The following is a 20,741-nucleotide window of genomic DNA, read 5'->3' on the forward strand; positions in this document are numbered from 1 at the left end:
TGGTGTGAGATTTAGTTTTTATTGGAATTCATTAAATTTTTTCCGCAAATTTAATCAATTCTAAAAAGTTATTCAAATAAATATTACCCATTCTCATTTCTAAGCGAAAGAATTTTAAGTATAATTACTCATTTATCAATTTTTTTTAATTATATCGATAATATTCCTTAATGCTTTATATTTCATTTATTATGCTAATGCTAATATTATGTCACATATTTTCCTTTCTAATTTTTCAATTTAAAAAATTTACTTTCACTGTTGTCACATCATTTATTTTTTTTTTTTTTCAAATTGTAATACATTTATCACATCTTATTATCATTTATATTTTTATGAACTTATAAGGATTAGGAATCAATTAAGTCTAAGCCAACTCGAAATTGTAAGAAAAGTTAATTTTGTTTTTTTTTTTTTAAATAACATTTAGATAACAGTAATACATAAAGCATTTAGCTAAATTCATAAAAAAAAGAAAAAATAATCTAAATTTTTGTTCTAAATTGGTCTCAATAACACCACTAGATAACACTGATATGATAATATCAAATTATCTTTGATGATTTGTATTGTTCTCATTTTTTAACATTTGTCTACAGATATGCTCAATGTGTTGGTGAAGTGCTAATAATTATTTAGCTAACTTGTAATTTGGAAATGTTTAACTAAAATGTTTTTTTTTTTCTTTCTAATTTGAATAAATAAAATAAAATGTAAGTACTCAGTGATAAAACTTTCAAGTATCTTTTTAACAAAACAAAAAAAAAAAAAACGACAATAAAATAATGCTTAGCAATGTAACTTTGCATAAATTATTTAATTTAATTAATAAAATTATCAAATCAATAAAATTGTTTATTCTTAACAGAAGTTTTTAACAAAATTTTAAATTTGAAATTAAAATTTAACAAATTTTTTTTTTTTTTTTTTAAATTTATACATTTGAAATTATTTCATATTTTCATTTTCTTTATGATTCAACCAATTCTTCATTGTATAACGAAATCTTTGCTTATCATCACTATCACCTATAAATGTAAGACAACTGAAAGTGTTAAAATAAAATTTATTTTCTTAACAGATTTTCATTTTCTAATAATTTAATCAATTTTTTCATTCTTTTCATCTTTTTTTTTTTAAAAAAAATTTATACAGCTTAATAGAATGTTTAATGAGTGCAAATTTTTTTGTGCTATCATTAAAAAGTTTAAAAATATGAAAAAATTTAAAAATGGTAAAAAAAAAAAAAAAATTTTTTTTCAGAACAAAAAATAATTTTATTGTTATACTTTTCATTTGTGCATTCAATATTCCCACATCAATTTGACTTGGTATTGCTTCTAACATTTGTATTTCCTAAATAAAAAAAAAAATAAATAAATAAATAAAATCATTATTATATGTAAACAAATTCTATTAAATATAGTATTAATTAAATTTTGTTAAAATGATGTAAATTTAACTAACTCTGTCAATTTTTTCATCCATACGCATTTCACGAGCAGATAATTTAGCAATTGCATCATCAATGTTTGCATCAGCAGTTAAAGTACCATTTGTTGCATCATTTTCTGCATCTGAGAAATAATTTACTAATTAATTAATTAATTAATCGATTTCATTTTAATTTTTCAATTCATGAAGAGTTAAATAATAAATGTGAAAAATGAACAAAAAAGAGAGAGAGGAAAAAAAAAAAAAAAACAGAAACAGAAACGATCACTCTTTTTTGTACTTTCTCAAACATTTGTACAAAATAATGAAATATAACAAATAATTGTTATCAAATTAAGCAAAATTAAATTTTTTGTTAAATTATTAAATTAAACTCAATTTAATTTGCTTAATTTACTACTTTACTACTCAGTAAATCAGTACTTAATTTAATAAATTCTTGTGTGTTCCGCAAATCTTCTCCATGAAGTGTACTTTTTATGAACTGTAAACGACGATGCAAAAAAAATCTCGAAATTTTGTGTTTAATTAATTTGAACAGTATTACTGATTCATATCGGTACAGATGCTGCAAATAAAATAATAAAAATTGTTAATTGATAATAACTGAATCGTTAATTAAAAGGAAAAAAAAATTTTTTTGAATAATTGTTGAAATTCTTTTCAACTATTCAACAGATATTCTTTCTACTTATTTGTTAGATTTATATGGAATAATAAATCAAAAATATTCATATTTAATTACTTTGATTTTTTAATAATTAAAAAATTTTCACATTTAAATAATAAAATTGAAGTTAAAGAAAATATTCAAAGTAATTATTATTGAAGAATTGAAAATCCGTATCTAATCTAAAATACAATTCAAATTCTCTAAGGTCTACTCAAATTCACATTTGCGCTCTGCGTAACTTATCATAACTTATCATTTCAGGATAACAATAAGTATTATGAACTAATAAGCCATATGAATGAATCAATCTATTAAATTAAAAAATAATCTCATCAAATCTTAAAAATTTCCTTTTTTTTTTCCTTGATCAATTTATAGCAAATAACAAACACATACTAATTAATAGTTAAATTTAAAAATTTTAATTTTAAACAACATTGTAAGCATTAAGTTGCTATTTATATATGTAATAATCAAATAAATTTCATTGCTTTGAGATATAATTTTGATGAAAATATGAAAAAGAAATGAAATACAATCAGAAATAAACATTTATTGATGTGATTTATTGCAAATAATCTTTGTTTTTCTAATTTTCTGATACTTTTTAATAAAAAATTTAAAAAAAAAAAAAAAACAAAGCAAAATTTTACCGTAATAAAACCAAGCGCTAATGCAAATAAAGTTTCAACAATAAAGAAAAGTGGGATTAAAACAAAAAATTGAATATAAGATGATTGAGGGGTGAAATCGCCTAATCCAATTAATGTTGACGTCGTGAATGTATAATATAATGAATCGATATAATTCCAATTTCTTGAACGCTCTGCTTCCTAAAAATTAATATACAAAATTAATTAGCAAAAAAAGAAACATTAATTTATTATGATAAGTAAAAATTTTGTTGAAATTTAATGATAAATATAAATTTTATTCAGTTAATAAGTGGCTTTAAATAATTTAATGATATTTAAATATATTTATAAGATATATTTAAATATAATTATTAAAAAAAAAAAATATAAAATGAATAATCACCATAACAATAATAGCAATTATTGGAGTAAGCAAGAATGCAATTAATACAATTAATGCAAATTTTTTATATTCGATACATGGATCTTCTGTTGTTCTAAAAACAAAAAAAAAAAAAAGAGAAAAGAAATGAAATAATGAAAATTGATTATTATTATTATTATTAATTGGAATAAAAGTTAAATTCTGGAATATAAATACTTAATTAGAATATAATTAATTACTTATTTAGAATACGTCGTTGAAAACAGTGCAGCGCACGTTGTACTGTTCGAGCAATTAATTCTCCAAGATCTGAGATAAATGCCACATTTAAGGGAATGCCAATGACAGCGTATATTACAGTTAATATACGACCTTGTACAGTGTGTGGAAACTGAAATACTTATAATTGGAATCATTAAATTTAAAGAAATGTTAATTAATTATAATTAATTAATAATATTTAATTAAAACTGATTTATTCACACTTTGTTTTTTTTTTTTTTTTTTCTTCCCTTTCACTTCTCTAATTACTAATTTTCAATTTGTTAAGCTAATTTAATTAATAATTTTTGAGCAAAGATTGAAGAAATTTAAAAGAAAATTTTTCAACAAATTAATTTATTCATTAATTATTTTTTATTTTTTTATATGATTTAGCATATTTAAACAAATTATTACTATGAATGATAATAAAACTTGAAAGTGTAAACATGAACAAATAGTAAAGATTAAAGAATATTAAACTTTCTAAAGAAATAACTTTTGCTTATAACTAATTGTAATAACAAAGATATATGTAAAATATTATTCAAAAATAATATGAAAATTCAATTTTGACAAATAATTTATCAATTTAACAAAGAAACAATCTTTTATTCAGATTTAATTCAAATTTACCAAATTTCCATAACCGATCGTTGTGTATACACCAAATGAGTACAGTGCTGCATTTCCAAAAGCAAATGTTTCCGTTGGTAGCAATTCGAATAATTTTTTTCGATGGCAATTTTCAATCTAAAAGTAAGAATTGAAAAAAAAAAAACTTTTTAAGATATTTTACGAAGTAGGAAACATACTCTATCTTTGCAATTAATCATATTAAAGCATATTATTATTGTTTTTTTTTTAAAAAAAAAAATTATAATCATAACAACTATGATTAGTCCCTTTAATGATATTTAAAAAATGTTTAAGTGATAAAAACTTCGATAACAGTATCCTGAATTGATTGCCAAATATTCGTAAAATTTTGCAATGTTCTATAATTTATTGAGAAATTATCTTCTAGCGATGTTTTTAAATTTTCCATTAGTTTTTTTCTTTCAGCTACGCATACTTGAGCATTTCCTATTTCTGCTTCTTGTGATGCGACTAATTCTGATAACTGCAAATTTTCTGATTTACTTGAAACGGACTAAATTAACTAACTTCTTTACCTAAAATTAATTAATACTGTTTACATTTTAATAATTGAATGTCAGAAATTGTCCCTATTGATAAGTTATTTGATTAGTTGATAAATAACTTACCGAAAAAGTAACACCACCAATAATGATAAAAAGTGGAATGATGAATAAATAAAACAAGAAACATAGCCTTGATCGACTTCTCGGCGTATTCAGTTTATAATATAACCTAAAGGTAAAATTGTTAATAAATAATTTTAATTATGAAAAATTAGAAGTATAAATGACTATGTTAATGTAACATAAAAGAAGATTGTAGGTAAGCAATGAGAAGAAGAAAGAAATATAATTAAGGTAAAAAAGCGCATTTAAATTAAAATTTAATTAAAATTTGCTTTCTTTACCTTTCAATTTCCCTAGTTTCATTCAGTTCATGTTCTTCATGCGTCATCTTTTAACTTTTCATACAGCGTTTCGTTATCAATAATTTACTTTGAAATATAAACTTGAAATAACTAAATTATAAACTTAACAGTTTTGTTTATTTTTAATTGTGCAAATTTTTTACAAATTTTTAAGTATGCAAATTGTTGTACGCAAAAAAAAAAAAAGTTCAAATATTCAAATTTTGCATAATGAAAATTCAAAACAGTATAAAAAGAAGACATTACTGTGCTTCAATTCATTGTCAAATTTAATTCACATTGGCTGGTTGCTTTTGATCAAATTCATCTGATAAGAATATGACGGAATGCTATAGTCCAAAGATGGTGGAATTCAGCGAAGATCTTAAAACAGTAAGTTTTAATTTTAGATTACTTTTGATTAAACCTCTCTCTACTTTTGCTATCTTGATATTTTGCATGATAAGATATGATTGTTTATGCTATCGATGAAATTTAAGAATTCAATGATTTTGAAGAATTCTTGAATTAATTATAGATTAATCCATTCAGATATAATGCAGAATCTCAAATTTGATCTAAGCAGCATTTGTCAATTGAATAATTTTTCCCAGTCAAAAAAGGAAAAAAAAATTTTTCTTTTTTTTTTTTTAAATAAATATTTTTCAGCTTATAGAATTACCACCAATAGAATCTTGGCCAATTGATAAGTGTAAATATATGGAACATGGCAAAGTGCTAACTAAAATTAATAGTAATAAAATTTGTTGCTTACAAAGACAGCCTATCACTGGATGGCATTTATGCTATGTTATTCGAACAAGCGATGATATTCTCATTATTTTTATAACTCCTGAAAAGGGTAATGAAGGATGCATCTGAGAATCTGATAAAATCATTATCATTTAGAGAATGATAATGATGAAATCATCACTGCTTCTTAGCATTATTATGTTCAGTAATTCAGTTATCAAAACTTTTGCTCAACTATTAGATATTTACCAAAAAGTCTTATTTTGGTAAATAGTACAAAGATTTAATTACTAATAAAGGAATAACACATTTCAAAAACAGGTTGAAAGTTTAATTTACCAAATGAAATATATTGTTATTTCAGTTTGTGATAATAATGTTTTCTTGACTTTAAAATTAGACTTTTGCTCAGCTAATCTATTCTTTGCACTAACGATTGATTAATACATTTTTGAAAAATAAAAGTAAATAATTTTAATGATATTCGAAATGAATAGTTTTTTCTTTTTTTTTGAATTTCTTCTTTCCATAACTCTTGCAATTTGTTTCAATGATTTTCAAAGTTGCAGGCTTTGTTCTCAATTTAAGCTCTGCTATATACATGAGAATATCACGCAAGAAAACTTCCGCAAATAAAGTAGGTTTATCTAATCATTCACTGATTGGAGTAAATTTATCTAATCACTGATCAGGAAAGGATGCCAAACACTTTCACACATTTTTGTAATTTAATTTATCAGTAATATTTCAAAAAAAACATAAAATTACATCGAAAATATTGCCAAGATATCATGCAACTTTTATAAAAAAAAAAAACATTATTCTTATAAATATTAATAATTATTAAATTGAAAGTTTTATTACTTATTGTGAATATTATTATTGCAGAGAATGGGTAAAGTTAAAGTAAAGTGGGCATTTGGGAAAGTCGAACTGAAATTTACGGAAAACCAAATTCTTATCTGGCGCCAAAGGTTCCTGTCATCATTCGGACAAATCGGTGATGAGACCAAAACTTCTACGATCATTAACTCAAAGATACAAAGTGATAAATCTGATAAGAATGAAATAGATCATGAAGGAGGTCGTTTTCTCGCTTTGCAGAAATTGATAAATCCTCAATCATCTATTATTGATATCAATGTTTTCTTTTTTTTTCCTTCTTTCTTTATTAATTACTTGCAATTCTCATCAATGTAAACAATTACATCAAGAATAGCTTTCTTCCGCACTTTTATCTTAAAGTTTCTCAAATTAAAAAAAGAAAAAAAAATTTTCAGAGCGGGACACGACAGATTCAGTATTGAGTTTAAATGGCAAATATCATTTGCTTTCGCATTCATCGAAATCATCCGAAAATTCCCAACGCATCGGACCAATTCTATTTCACCCAGAAATGGAAAAGACTGCGTCAGTACTTTGAAATAAGTCAAAATTAAATTCATTTTTTGTAGAAGCATTTTTTTAAACGAAATGTCCTTCATCGATACAATACTACTGTTCTATGCTTGCAAAAAAGAAAAAAAAAAAAACCCTTATAGAATCTCTCCTGCACTTGTCTCTCGCAAGAAGCAAATTTGTAACTGTCTACGAGGCTTAATTAATCGCGGCAATATGAAATACTCAAGAAACAATGTTTTCAAAGTAACTCAACGAAACAAATGTCAGCAATAATCAATAACAGCTTAATGGAAAATGACAATTCAAAGGTAATAATCAAAAGACTTAAACGAATTTAATATTTGAAGTTCACAATTTGTTTTCCAGCATTTTTTCAATTTCATTTATCAATCATTTTAAACTTTGCTCTACGCACATCTAATAATATATTTTATTCTGGCAATTACACAACTACCAATTCAACACTACACTAATACGTCCACTGCATTTTTGCAACATTTGATCTGCTCTATGAATTAGCAATACTCAATGCAGCTGTTATGCAGTTATAATGTTACATTCGCTACAATTTTCAATGTTCAAAGAATTAAAATCCTTATGCTCAACGCTGAAATAAGCTTTTAAAAGAGAAAACAATACTTTGGCAGTCAATGCAACGCAAATGGATGAAAAAAGTTATAGCACTGATTAAGGATGTACAAAATTTGACAAAATTACCAGAAAGCATTGTGTGAGGGAGCGACTGATTTTGATTCTAATATGCTCTTTTCACATCAATCAATATTCCAAATTCGGTAAAAATTGGAAAAACTTTTTTAAAAGCTTCATGATTGTCTTCTTGATAAAATGAAAATGTGTCTCCATTATTGAAGGCAGTAACTGAATAAAACCATCCGTCAAAGACTATATTTTGCGCGATTTTACAATACAATAAAAAAGATTAATAAACCCTGAATTCTCTAATCAAATTTACGCAATAAATTTAAAAGCAAGAACGGTAAATATTTTCTTGACAATACTTCATGCAAAACACAATAAAATATGGTATAATGCAGTATATTCTCAATCACGGCGTATTTAATGATGGACATAAGCTAATAAGCAGCTCTCAATACTAAAAATACTGTTTTGAGGAAACACATATATGGATATATATATATACAAGCATTCCTGATTTATACTTACAAATACTATTTAAAATTATTTACGGATTTCACAACATTTCTTAATTCCAATTCACTAAAATGTATGTTCAGACAACAGCACCGATAAATGAAACACATAGTATAAAAAAATGTCTGCAATGAAACAGTGTAATAATACAATAGTATAAATACAAACAGACATTACTGTAGGTAAATCTGCAAAAAAAACTGAGGTAGACAGGGATGGACAAAAACCACAGCTTGAGAATTTTAGAAATCAAACTCAAAACAACAGATGGGGAAATCAAAAGAAATCATTTCTGATGTTACAAAATATATGACCCTCACATGGGAAAAAATGATGTGTTATCAAACATACGAGTTTGTTCAAAGATTTGAGTTTGAACAACCATTGCTTACGACAAAACTGACCATTATGTATAATTTACTACATTTTTGTTCTCTACCTAACTTGATTCCCTAAATAATACTTGCATTTCCCCGAGAGTAGTTCTAATCCTATCCCTGTGTTTACTTTATACACTAATTTCATTTCATATTTGCTTCACCATATAACTTACAAGTTGCAATCTTTTTGCTTTAAAATTAAATTCATTAAAATGACTTATACTTTATTCCTGTCTAATAATAACCACTGATATCATACCATCTTCAATAGATTATCACCTATCCCGTGTTTACTTTATATACTAAATATAGACATCAACATAGGATGTAATGACGGAACGACACAATGGACATAACGGCTCCTCATAGGTTTCTAACAATTCTTCAACGCAATTAGCACAAACACAAATGTGGTTACAAGGCTGCAGTAAAATGGATTTCTCATGGATGAAACAAATGCAACAAGTAATCCGACTTATATCGTCAGCACCACAATTCGAAGAATGTCTTCTTAATCGATTTGATCTGGAAATTGGAATCATCCCTATTAATTTCATGCATAGATCGCATAAAAAACTCACCGGCAAAAGCAGTAAATTTAGCACATTCACAATTAATGGATACAAATAAAGAAAAGCAGTATGGGTGAGGCATCGACAATTCAGGGCAATAAATCGTATCGAAGCATTGCCAAATTGCACAATGGAGATTTGCTTAATGACAATGATAAACGCAGTACAAGTAAGGATCGAAATTAAGGAAATCACTGTTAGTATAAATGGATGGGAGATTAACAAATTTAGCAAAGCGCAAAACGGCCAAGCTATTAAACAAGTGATTTCATGAATGAGAAGATGAAAGATTGAATACAGTAAAATAAGTAAAAAAGAGCAAGAACTTGCTAACACTTCCAAGGGTGACCCAATATTATTGATTGTTTCCAGTAATCGTAAGATGACATTTGCAAAGAGTGATATAACTTCATTACATATGCTGGCATATTGATCTAACAGATCTGCGAATGGCCCTAAATTGGCCAGAAGTGTTTCCTGCAAGATAAATACAAAATGACCAATTCGTTGGGTCATAGTTAACCGTAGAGAGTTGGAAAATCGAGAGAAAGATTATTCTGAATAAATTTTCTGCAACTTCTGCATATGAGTCAGTAACCAGCTACACAACTGAAGTTCAGTGATAAAAACAGCATCACTTAAAATAAAAAGAAGTATAAACTAAATTCAACATTCAAGCGTGAACCTTTGTGACCTGAACTAGCAAATATAAAAAAAAAAAAAAAAAGAAATTGCAAAGTCGTAATTACCTTTCCAATACTAGCTCCTTGTACGGTACTGACATCACCAAAACGGGCTTCTGAGAACTCTCGCGAATCTTTCAAAGCTTCAACCCCAAACATTATATCGAAATGGAATTCATTTCAAAGAAAAAGATCACATCCCCAAATACAAATTATTGTCTAAAAAAGAAATTTAAAGGATGACAATCAAATCAGCAACCTGATTTGCAAACTAAGAATTTTTATTATATTTTAATATTAATGACCAAATCTTTCACAAGACAACTACCATTTCCAATTAGAAAGACAAATACCATATCTTAAATATCAATGCTTAATCCTGAAATGTTACCTCACTGAATACACACCGGAAGAAATCCGTATCAACAGATCTTGCCTAGCAGTAGCAGCAACGACAACAATAACAGCAAATGTTCTGTTGTTGTAGCACAGGTGTTGGTGTGGAACGCAATGAAAACAAATCCCACACTATTCGAACAACAATAGGAGAAGTTCTATGGTGTAATCAATCAGTTAGAATGGAGGGAAGAATAAAGTGATAAGCTGGAGAACTTATGGAAGATAAATAAATTCGCATGGTTTTGAATGTATTCGTAGTGTTGTACCGATGACACTACAACATCATTCCTGTATATCACATTGACTAGTAGTAAGCTAAACAAACACTAACCAAAGTTTATGATTCTCTTTGAATTCTTAATTGTTTGAGTTTCGTAACTCACTCACATTTCCCAAAATTTAAACAGCATAAGCAAAAACTTCACATCAAATATTAACTTTTATGAAGCTGTCAATATCTGAAAACTAACTGAATGTATGGAGGAAATACAACTGCCAGATAATTCTATAAGAGAAGAAAAAGTGCATGCATTAAGTCGTTTTTTTTTTCTTTTTTTTTAAGAGAGCAAAAAATAAGTGTAAAAAGTGAAAGAAACAAGCTTTAAATATAAACGGAAAATTCTTTTATATATTGGAACAGAAAGTGGCAAGCATATAGCCTCCTGAATAAATTCACTACTTTTTACAAATTAAATGGGCAGCAAATTAATAACAGTAAAAAAAAAAAAAAAAAACGTCCTACTGGGACAATATTTTATGAACATGAATATTTCATTCTGCTCTTTAGAAGAAAACTTAGTGTCTCTTATGTACCAGAGCGCTTAAGAAAGTGAGGATACAAATAAGTTCATAAAACGTAAATGAGTACGACAATAGAGCAAATCCTTTAAAGCATGCTTAAATCATACTCTTTTAGCGGTCTATGAACATATATTACAACATATGAAAAATGGATATAAATAAGTTATAAAAACGCAACATTAGACCGACAAAAAGATTTCGAAATATTCAAAAACTGACCAGGTATTCCAGTGCAGCAAAGACAAATTCATTAGGCTTGAAATTTCAATAATATTAAAAAAAAAAAAAAAAAAAAAAAAACAAGCTTCTAATGAATATACAGACAACTAAACTAACAAAAACTATCTTACAAGTATGACTTGATTTATGCAACACAGAACTCCGAAACTTTGACGGTTTCTGGAAATGAACTTCATAAAGCATGATATAGAATATTGCATACGGTATGGCCTATTTGTCTCAACTACTACCGGATTTCCCCTATTGCAGACGTCAAAGTTACGCAAATTCTGAATTATACCTGAAATTTCGAGTGAATATTGCTCCAAATAAGCAATCTAGATAACAGAACACGTAATATTGGAAATATGTACAAAAGATGAACAGAGATTGAAACAATTAAAAAAGAAAGAGAAACAAAATACTTTGTAACTACATCTGCTAATAAGTAGGACGGAACTTTGCACATCTATAGCATTATAAAAATAGCACCTATTATATGAGAACTTTTTCTTCAAGACTAATATTTTCTTCCAAGATAATGAAGTACAAAAATTATGAGTAAATGACTGGGTGGATTAATGCGCTCTCTTAAAACTATACAAAATGTTTAACAGTAAATCGTGATGAGAGTATATTCCTGGATATAAATTGCACTTTTAGAAGTTTCAAATAAAAATTTTATTTGGAAATGGAGGAAGATATTAGTTTTTGGGTATTTTAAAACTGCAGTAAAAATGGCAAATTTCTTAACTTTTCACAAGAATACTTTTAGGTGTTAACTGCAGAATGTAGCTAAATGATAGAAAAAAGATAAACAAAAAAAGCAGAACTTTGAAACTGTTCAACATAAACTCAGCAATGATCATACTATTGTAGTTTATCGCTTATTCGCTGGACAAAATGATGCACGCAGACTGGGCCCGGTAATGGCCATTCCCATTCGTTTCGTAATACACCATCAGGTACATCACTTTCGAACCAATAGCATAACCAAAACCACCATAAATGAGAAAGAGGCGCCTTGGTCCTTTCAACCCTAAAAAATATAGAATGTCAAAATCACCAAACTTACGCACTGTACTTCCAAAAAGCAGTTCAGAGCTCATATGTACAATAAATGATGCAGTGATATTATAAAAATCGAAAAGAAAATATAAAGTTAACTTTGTCAGTCAGTTTCAGCAGATGTATTTACTTTAACCATTAAATATTAGTAAATTGGGAACAAAACCAATAAGAAAATCTTTTAGGTTCTTGTAAAAACAAACCTTGGCATTGCAAAAACTTGATGGTAAGCATAAAAGATATGACTGGTTAGCCAATAAGCTATAAGTACATCCATTGTATAATGACCACCCGAAATGACAAGTGCTGCTATTCCAATATATGTTAACGGTGCTGCGATGTACCTAAAAACCTTCGTCATAAATTATCAACTTACAGTATATTTCAAAGTTGTGTCGGTATTACTGCCGTTTTTTAATTCACAATTCAAAATACTAACCGCAAATAGACCAATCTCCTTGGCGTATACTGAAGTAAGGTAAAATACATAATCGTTAACACAACGGTGTGACCGCTGAACATGAGATCACCACAGAGAATTTTATCCTGACCCGAAGTTAAACCTAACGTTACAACATATGTTACGAACCTGAAATTTACAACAGAGTAGAAAAACAAAATGATTTACGGTGTACATCGCAGAACATAATAATACTATAACATCAGCACTGATCTATTTGTGATCATTCAAGACTAACAAGAGAACCAGTTTCCACTGTGATTTATTATCAAGATAACACCAAATGCAGAACATATTTGAGCAATGTTACATTTTGGAATTCCCAAACTTGAAATTCATAAAGGAAAGAAAAAATAGTGAATTTAAAACTTTGAATTAAAAGAAAATTTCATTCCTCTGACGTCGTAAATTGAGATAAATCTATTTTTCTCTGATGTTTAAAGATTTAACGCCATAGCAAGTTTATCTTTAATAGTGAAATCATATCGGATAATACAAAGTCAAAGTGAATGAGCAACTACTACCTTGTCGTTATTTCTGTAGCATACATAGCAGTTCTATTAACCTGCGGTAAGCATATTTCATCGCGGTTTTGAAATGATGGTGGTAAAAATGTTAATCCAAGAACTACTGCTCGTAACCCATACATGATCCCTCCAAGTAACAGCACACGACGAAACACTATTAACCGTTTTTTATGCAGCAGGACACATGTGAAACCAAGTACAGCACTGGAAAAACAAAATGTTAGAGTATTAAGATGAATTTTAAGATTCAACTTAATACACAACAAGTTAAAATAAGACAAAAACAAAAAAATAGGCTTGACTACCGTAAACTATGGATGACGACTGGCTAGCTAGCAAAAGTTTGTTCTGTCAAACTTCAACATTTAAACGTGGTATAGAATCATTTTAATTTGCTTAAAGCTTGTGAAATACTTGAAATTTCATGTTTATCAAAATATATGATGTTGTCCTTCTTTAATAGATAGAATTAGACAAAAAACTAACTTTAAAGTAGAAAATATGTCTCCGACAACCCAAGCCCACCTCTGCTGTGGTATCAGCATAAAAACGAGGTCTGGCAAGGGTTCCCTCGGTACTATATCGTGAATCACAGTGAGCAGGAAAAAATTGAGGAATGCTGATATCAACAAACAAACAAATGCAGCAAACGTTTTCAGTGCTTCCTTTTGCCATGTCTGAAAAAAAAAAAAAAAAAAATCTACTTCTGAACCTTAAAAATACTTATAAACTAAAGATTATGACGACTTTTTGAATATAAGACTTACTGAGCAGCATCGTAGCAGATATGCTTAAAATTTAATATATTGTGACTCTTTGTAAACCTCAGTAAACCTCACAAATATGCTGAAGAAAACTTTTCTACTATGCATTGAGGAGATATTAAAAATTAGCCTGCTTTCTACTCATTCTGATAAAAGTTAAATACTTATTTTCTATTATTCTGTTGTACAAACTTAGTATTCTTATCTTATAAAAAGATTTTATATATAGTAGCCGTGTGCTACCAAAACACAAAAGGAAAGTAATTCAGACATCTTAAACATTAAAATACAACCATACTTTTATCCCAGAAACCGGCAAGAAGAAAAACATATCAACTAAAACAAATTTTATTGCTAAAAAGTACCACTTGTAATAAACAACTGATTTAGAAACAAATATTGGAAGAAGAAATATCAATTATTGTTGATTGCTGAATTAATTGATGGACCCAATTTTGTTTTTAATTCAAAGACCAAAAAATAGAATATGAAATATTTAATACAGGAAAAGAAAAAAGAAGACCAGTGTCACTGCGTAATAAGGAGAGATAGGGAAGTAAGACAGTACAGCACGTCAAATGGAAAATAGAATTACTATAGTAATATTAGCAACCTAGGAAACTTAAAATTTAAAGTATGCTTTCTAATATGCATAAAACTAACATGCGCTAAAGTTGATAAAAACATCTACTTTTGTAATTTTTGAATATCGCCAACAGGCAATTAAATAAGCACCTGTAGGTGCTTTTAAAGGGAGAAAGAAATAATAAACGTTACAGACAAAAATATTTGGGAACCGACCGACAAAATGAATTCTAAAACAGGAGAAACTTATAAACATTCAAGAACTTGCCAAGGGGATTTGTGCCGAATGTTGCTGCTTATGCATAGCAGTAATCATCATAGTATCACAGGTATCACACCACCCGCGATAAGTTCTTTTTTCAATAATCTGTGATAAAAAAATCAGTAGCACCATGATTACAACAAAATGATAAGTTGATTTCGTCATTTAAAGTAACAATTCGGTTGAGTTAAAAGTTAACCTTAGAAAATTTTTTAAAGTATATAAATCGAATAAAAAGCTAACCTTAGAAAATTTTTTAAAGTATATAAATCGAATAAAAAGAATTCGCATACCTAGAGTGAGGAGAGCTGCTAATGTGAAGACTATAATGGCAGTACGGCAAATGAATATTTTCACAGAACAAAAAAGTAACCTCTAAGAATAAAATAAAAACATCGCCTACAATAATAAAGGACAATGTTGAAAGCTCTATTCTATTCTAAATCACTGCTTGGAATGGAGTAGTTCCGACATGGAAAAATAATGTTGGCATGTTTGCTGCCGTTTTACTGATGAAAAAAGAAAGTTTAGAATGAGTTATTTAACGCCAATTTATTGAATGTTTTTGAACCTTTTATGCACCTTACCACCTCAAAGATTCCATCAACTGCTAAATTTAACCTATACAAAAGACAAAAAAGAAATTTTTTATAAATATAAAAAATAATTTCACTTCAATTTATATTCTATATTTCACAAATAGTAGAGCGTATACGTAAAGAAGTATCGAAAAACCATAATTCCGTAAAATGAAACCTAAAACATTAAATTACTTTTAAAAATTCTACCGTGAATATTTAATATCTCAATGATTGCCAAAATTTGTAAAATAAAACTTCCACGGAGATGCTGATTCACTGACTCAGCTACCACTTTTACATTCTATCAGAAACCTAACTGCAAGAAATATAATTCAACAATTACTAAATTTGTACACCATAAAAACAAAATTATTTGCATAATCTATTTGAATACGGTAATTCATTTCATAGAAAACGCCAAACAATAAATATATTCTTATAAATTTTATATACATAATTCCATAGTCCAAAATTCAAAGATTCTTCCTCACTAAACATGCTTATGTTATTTTTCGCATTATAATCAATTTTAAAAGAAACGTTTAGAAATTGATAAGCTGCATTTGTTCTCTGTTTCGATAAGACATGCATTTTGAGAAGATTTGGGCAAAAGTTGTAGCTGTAAGGAAGCAGAAGCATCAATAATGAAACCAACCCTCATCAAGCAACAATAATAATGACAACGAAGACGTTATGCATCATAGAAAAAATCAGCAAGATGGAAATGATGTTTGCTCATCTTTCATACACACACACACACACACACACGTCAGCAACAACAGCTACAGTAACTCGCCGTATGAATTCTTCCAAATTTTAACTGATACAAAAACTTGAATCTTAATTTTAAAATGTTACATTATTTGAAGTTTCAATTGTAAACTAATTTAAAAAATTATCATTTTATGTCATAGTGGTTAAATGGTTGTTCGTCTAAAACTCTGTATTCTTTAGACAACAAAAATGCTCCAAACACCAAGAAATAATTCTACCAAAATTACTTCCTCGTACATTTTCAACGGTGGTTTGTTACACATATATGAAATTTACACCTAAATAGAACGTAACTCTACATGTCGTCACATGCTGAAATAATATGCCTTCAAGAGAATAAAATCAAGTGCTATTAAAATGAATTATTGGAACAAGATTTCTAGGAAAAGAGTCGATAAGCAAAAAATTAAAGAGCCATGTAATGATTTGGCATTTTATTACTAATTAATAATCACTTTATTACTAATTTGGTCACTTACGAGTAATTGGACGATTTGCTTAACTAATGTTTCATTATTTTCCTGACTTATTAACTTAAAGAATTAAGAGAGATAATGCCTCTTTTTTCTCAGAAGTATAAACAATAGCACTTATTAGTTTTATGCGTTAGTGAAGTTTAACCAACACAGTTAACGGTTATCATCGTTTCACGACTGAATAAGCGATCATATTCATAAATTCTCTGGGCTTCAATTAAGTGAACAAATAAATAGTAGGTCAGGAAATCACTAACTCTTCGTTGTCGATGGAAAATGGAATCATTGCGATGAATTGGCAAGTCGGTTGAGGATAGGGAATTGATTGTTCCATTAGGCACTGGCTCCACAATATTCAATGATGTTTCTGTGAGATACCGAATCTGATCTTGGCTATTACTTGAAACACATTGTTGAAATTCAGCAGACTGCTTAAGAGGTACATGAGAATCACTTTGGTCGCGTCGATGTCCACCCATCAATTTCAAACAACTTCCTCTGAGGACCCCTTAATTTCTAAGATATAACAGGGGTCCCTTCTTTGTTATTCAAGTAGACTTCTTCAAATCAAGTTCTACAGTTCCTTATTGCCAATTATTGTTGAAACTGCTTTGAATTGTTATCACTTTCCTGGAAATAGAACTAGATCGATAAATAGCACGTGAACACAAAATACGATAAGGTATAAAAAAAACTAAGCTGAAATTTCTATTTTCCTGTTTCTTTCATTTCATATTAAAACGATTCTATTTGTTTGGAGTGGGAAGTACCTAACTTGTACCTCCATTTATGCTTTCCTATATATTATTGCACGTACACTATGACACTTTTTAACATTGGTTTTCTTGAATATAGCAAACAACTTTTAATGTTATTCATTAACAAGTGAACTTTTTATAACACAAAACAGAGATAAAGAAATAGAGAAAAGGGAAAAAATGATTCACTTACATGCATCAAAGACAACAAAAATTGCCCACATCATTCAAGCACGTAAGAAAATAAATAAATAAAGTATCACATTCACACTTTTGTTAACCGATTTTGATATAAACAAATTATGAATAAAGTCATTTAATAACTTTAGCAATATTTATTTGAAAGTGCACTTTAATAGCAAACCATGTAAGCCATCTAATTTTCTTTCTAGCAAATTTTCTAAAAAATGACCATCAATGGAAGAAAAAATTTTCTGTACAAACGGCTTAGTCTACGGTACAATGTTATGCAAAAGTAAGCATTAAGGCATAATGATAAAGAACTTAAATTTCGAGCAAGAAAAGTCAAACAACGCTTAATTTTCCCACCACATACATTATATAGATAGCAACAGGTTTGGCATTTATCAAAACATTCTGCCTTAGCAAAGATCAGTTAGAGGATGAGTCCACACAGTCATTGCTTTATTACAATCAATTACAGCAGGAATGCATTATAAATTCTGGATGTCTTAACCAATTTAAAATATAATTAAATCTCGAACACTTAAAAAATCTCAACCCTCAAATATAGCCATTTATCGTATTCTTGCACTCGTTCCTATGAATAAATTCATTAAGACGACATCATGAAGCATGCATTGTCTGTCACCTTTCAATGCATAGTTTAATTAAGTTCGAAACAATCACACTCTCAAATGAGAGCATAAAAAAATCGATTGGTAGCTGTGGAACACTTTGATTGTTATTGTTGGATGAGTGAAAGCACGAGAATAATGCTGAAGCAATCTACTTCATCTGTCCAGCATGACAATGTAACTTTTCCTACCCGTAAACCAAATAACCAAACAACCCACCCATCCCACCTTACCCACCCTAACCAAAAACCCACCCACTTTTACGATCAACCGATACAGAAGTGACATCGCGACGTTCTCTCAATGCCAATTAATTGCCACAGCCTCAAAATGCAAAAATTTGTTCCCAGTGACAATGAATGACTCTACGTAGTGAGTTATATTTATATATATATGTGTGTGTGTATAATTGTGTTTGATGATATAATTGATTGTATTCAGAGGGTATAACTAACTGGAAGTTTTGAATTGATGAGAGAGAAATAAAGGATGAACAATTGGCGGGATAATTCTAAATGAAGAAAGAGAGGGAGAGGGAGAAGGCGCATGTGGATGGCGCATATGGTATCATATTGAATAGATTCATATATGCAACTGGTAACTTGATAACAGGACAATGAAAGTATAGTGAAGGAAAAGTGGAGTGAAAACACTAAAACGGAACTAAATATACTATTTGTGCGGAGAGATTTGAATTGTAACTTCATCAATATAATTAAATTTTCATAGCACAGAGGAACTTCCATATTGTGACAGCAAATTCGAATGAACCACAGAAAAGAGATCAGTGCGACAACCGATATTGTAGTCGATTTCTCTCTCTCTCTCTCTCTCTCTCTCTCTCTCTGTACATCCTTAAATGCTATTTATTAGGTTTCTCGCGAAATGTTCCGAAATTTGTTGTTAATAATTATCTGTCATATCATTCGGCAATGTAAATGCATTCATTTTGTGAAGTGATGAACAAACCTGAATTGGATTGAAAATTGTTGAAAATTTTCAGTTTGATTTTCAAATAAAAATTTTAAAATTTATTAAATTTTGTCAGCCATGGGGAATGCTATCTGATATATCGGGGATAGGAAAGACGAAAAACGAAAAAGTTTTGAATTTTTAATGCAAATGAAAAATTAAATCATTTTTTGCAATTTGGTTATATTAAATAGAAATAAAATTCATAAGCGATAATGAAGAGATATATCGAAATAAAAATTTTGCAACTGAATAACCCTTGACCTTATCATCAAATGAATTTTGTATATAAATGCTTGCATTTAGATGACCAAAAAATGAATGCCAAAAATAAAAAATGTGAAATGGATGAGATGGATAGAAAAGAGAAATGAAAACGAAAAAAGAATTTGTTTTTTTTTTTTTTATTTCTATCCATACAATTTAAGTTATTCAGAAAATATCCATCAGTTTAATTATCATTTATTATTTTATCATTTATCACTTATCAGTTATTTAACAACTAATAATATCAAGTTAGATTTGTCATCATGTTTACCACTAAAACGATTGCTCTCTCTAATCGCTTTGTAAACATTTTTTATTTCTAAAAAATCTGATAAATATTTCTCGTATTACTCTCATTTATTTGTCTATCTAAAATTATCATAACAATTGCTAATAAATATTTCTCTAAAACAAATTAAATTCCTTCTACATAGTCGACAATTTAACGAATACCATTCCAGTATGATTACAATATGAAATTAAAATGTATGCCAATATTTCAAATAAATTTGAAGATAAAATGAAATGTACATTTGGCTATTATTATTTTAAAACCATTATTATTTTAATTGCATTTCAAAAAGTTTTTCTGTCCTAAATTTATAAAATCGGAAAATCTGTTAAAAATTAAAATAGACCAAAATGAGGAAGAAAAATTCGCCCCATTTTTTTTTTTTTTTTTTTTTTCATCTTTTTTATTTGGTTCGTTGGATATTTCTATTTATGCAGAATAGTTTTATTTCATTCAATGAAATTATTTCTTGTTTTATTTTCATTATTATTGTTGATAATCTGTTGTATTTTGATTAGATTTAAATGAATATCACTGGATTAAATTCATTTTTTTATTTCAGTTATACATTTATCTCAGAGAGACTAATCATGAAAGCTCAGAATATTATAAATAAATTGGATATAAATTAGCACTTTGTTTGTAATCATTTTTTTTTTCTTTTTTTTTTTTTGTTACTAAATTATTATTCTAGAACAATAATTTTGTTAAATGCTTCATATTTCAATGCTTAATTGATCGAATATGTCACACTTTGTGTTTGTTGTTTATCTGTGTTAGAATAGAATTTTTCATTTT

The 20,741-nt window shown here is 28.0% G+C and overlaps 4 protein-coding genes across 4 annotated transcripts; 1 reads left to right on the forward strand and 3 right to left on the reverse strand.

Moving 5' to 3' along the window:
* Positions 1-948: 948 nt before the first annotated feature.
* Bm18061 (Uncharacterized protein) lies at positions 949-5,005 on the reverse strand (the record flags this gene model as incomplete). The annotated part of the gene is made up of 11 exons (XM_043075707.1): positions 949-1,028; positions 1,290-1,356; positions 1,468-1,577; positions 1,879-2,023; positions 2,782-2,961; positions 3,167-3,260; positions 3,388-3,539; positions 4,046-4,162; positions 4,485-4,532; positions 4,678-4,783; positions 4,959-5,005. 11 exons carry the CDS (start codon positions 5,003-5,005, stop codon positions 949-951), a joined length of 1,146 nt encoding a protein of 381 aa, XP_042931641.1.
* Positions 5,006-5,297: 292 nt separating this feature from the next.
* Bm9315 (Uncharacterized protein) lies at positions 5,298-7,134 on the forward strand (the record flags this gene model as incomplete). The annotated part of the gene is made up of 5 exons (XM_043075708.1): positions 5,298-5,351; positions 5,628-5,820; positions 6,281-6,348; positions 6,600-6,795; positions 6,992-7,134. 5 exons carry the CDS (start codon positions 5,298-5,300, stop codon positions 7,132-7,134), a joined length of 654 nt encoding a protein of 217 aa, XP_042931642.1.
* A 1,833-nt stretch (positions 7,135-8,967) lies between these two features.
* On the reverse strand, positions 8,968-10,079 carry Bm9314 (uncharacterized protein; the record flags this gene model as incomplete). Its single annotated transcript, XM_001895174.1, has 3 exons — positions 8,968-9,190; positions 9,572-9,714; positions 9,987-10,079. The coding sequence occupies 3 exons, from the start codon at positions 10,077-10,079 to the stop codon at positions 8,968-8,970; spliced, it is 459 nt and encodes a 152-aa protein (XP_001895209.1).
* Positions 10,080-12,209: 2,130 nt separating this feature from the next.
* Positions 12,210-17,315, reverse strand: Bma-sms-2.1 (Phosphatidylcholine:ceramide cholinephosphotransferase 2, putative; the record flags this gene model as incomplete). Its single annotated transcript, XM_043075709.1, has 6 exons — positions 12,210-12,378; positions 12,611-12,751; positions 12,847-12,996; positions 13,392-13,598; positions 13,881-14,071; positions 17,094-17,315. 6 exons carry the CDS (start codon positions 17,313-17,315, stop codon positions 12,210-12,212), a joined length of 1,080 nt encoding a protein of 359 aa, XP_042931643.1.
* Positions 17,316-20,741: the final 3,426 nt, after the last annotated feature.

Source organism: Brugia malayi (assembly GCF_000002995.4).
Source record: "Brugia malayi strain FR3 genome assembly, contig: Bm_v4_ChrX_scaffold_001, whole genome shotgun sequence".
NCBI classification, from domain to species: domain Eukaryota; kingdom Metazoa; phylum Nematoda; class Chromadorea; order Rhabditida; family Onchocercidae; genus Brugia; species Brugia malayi.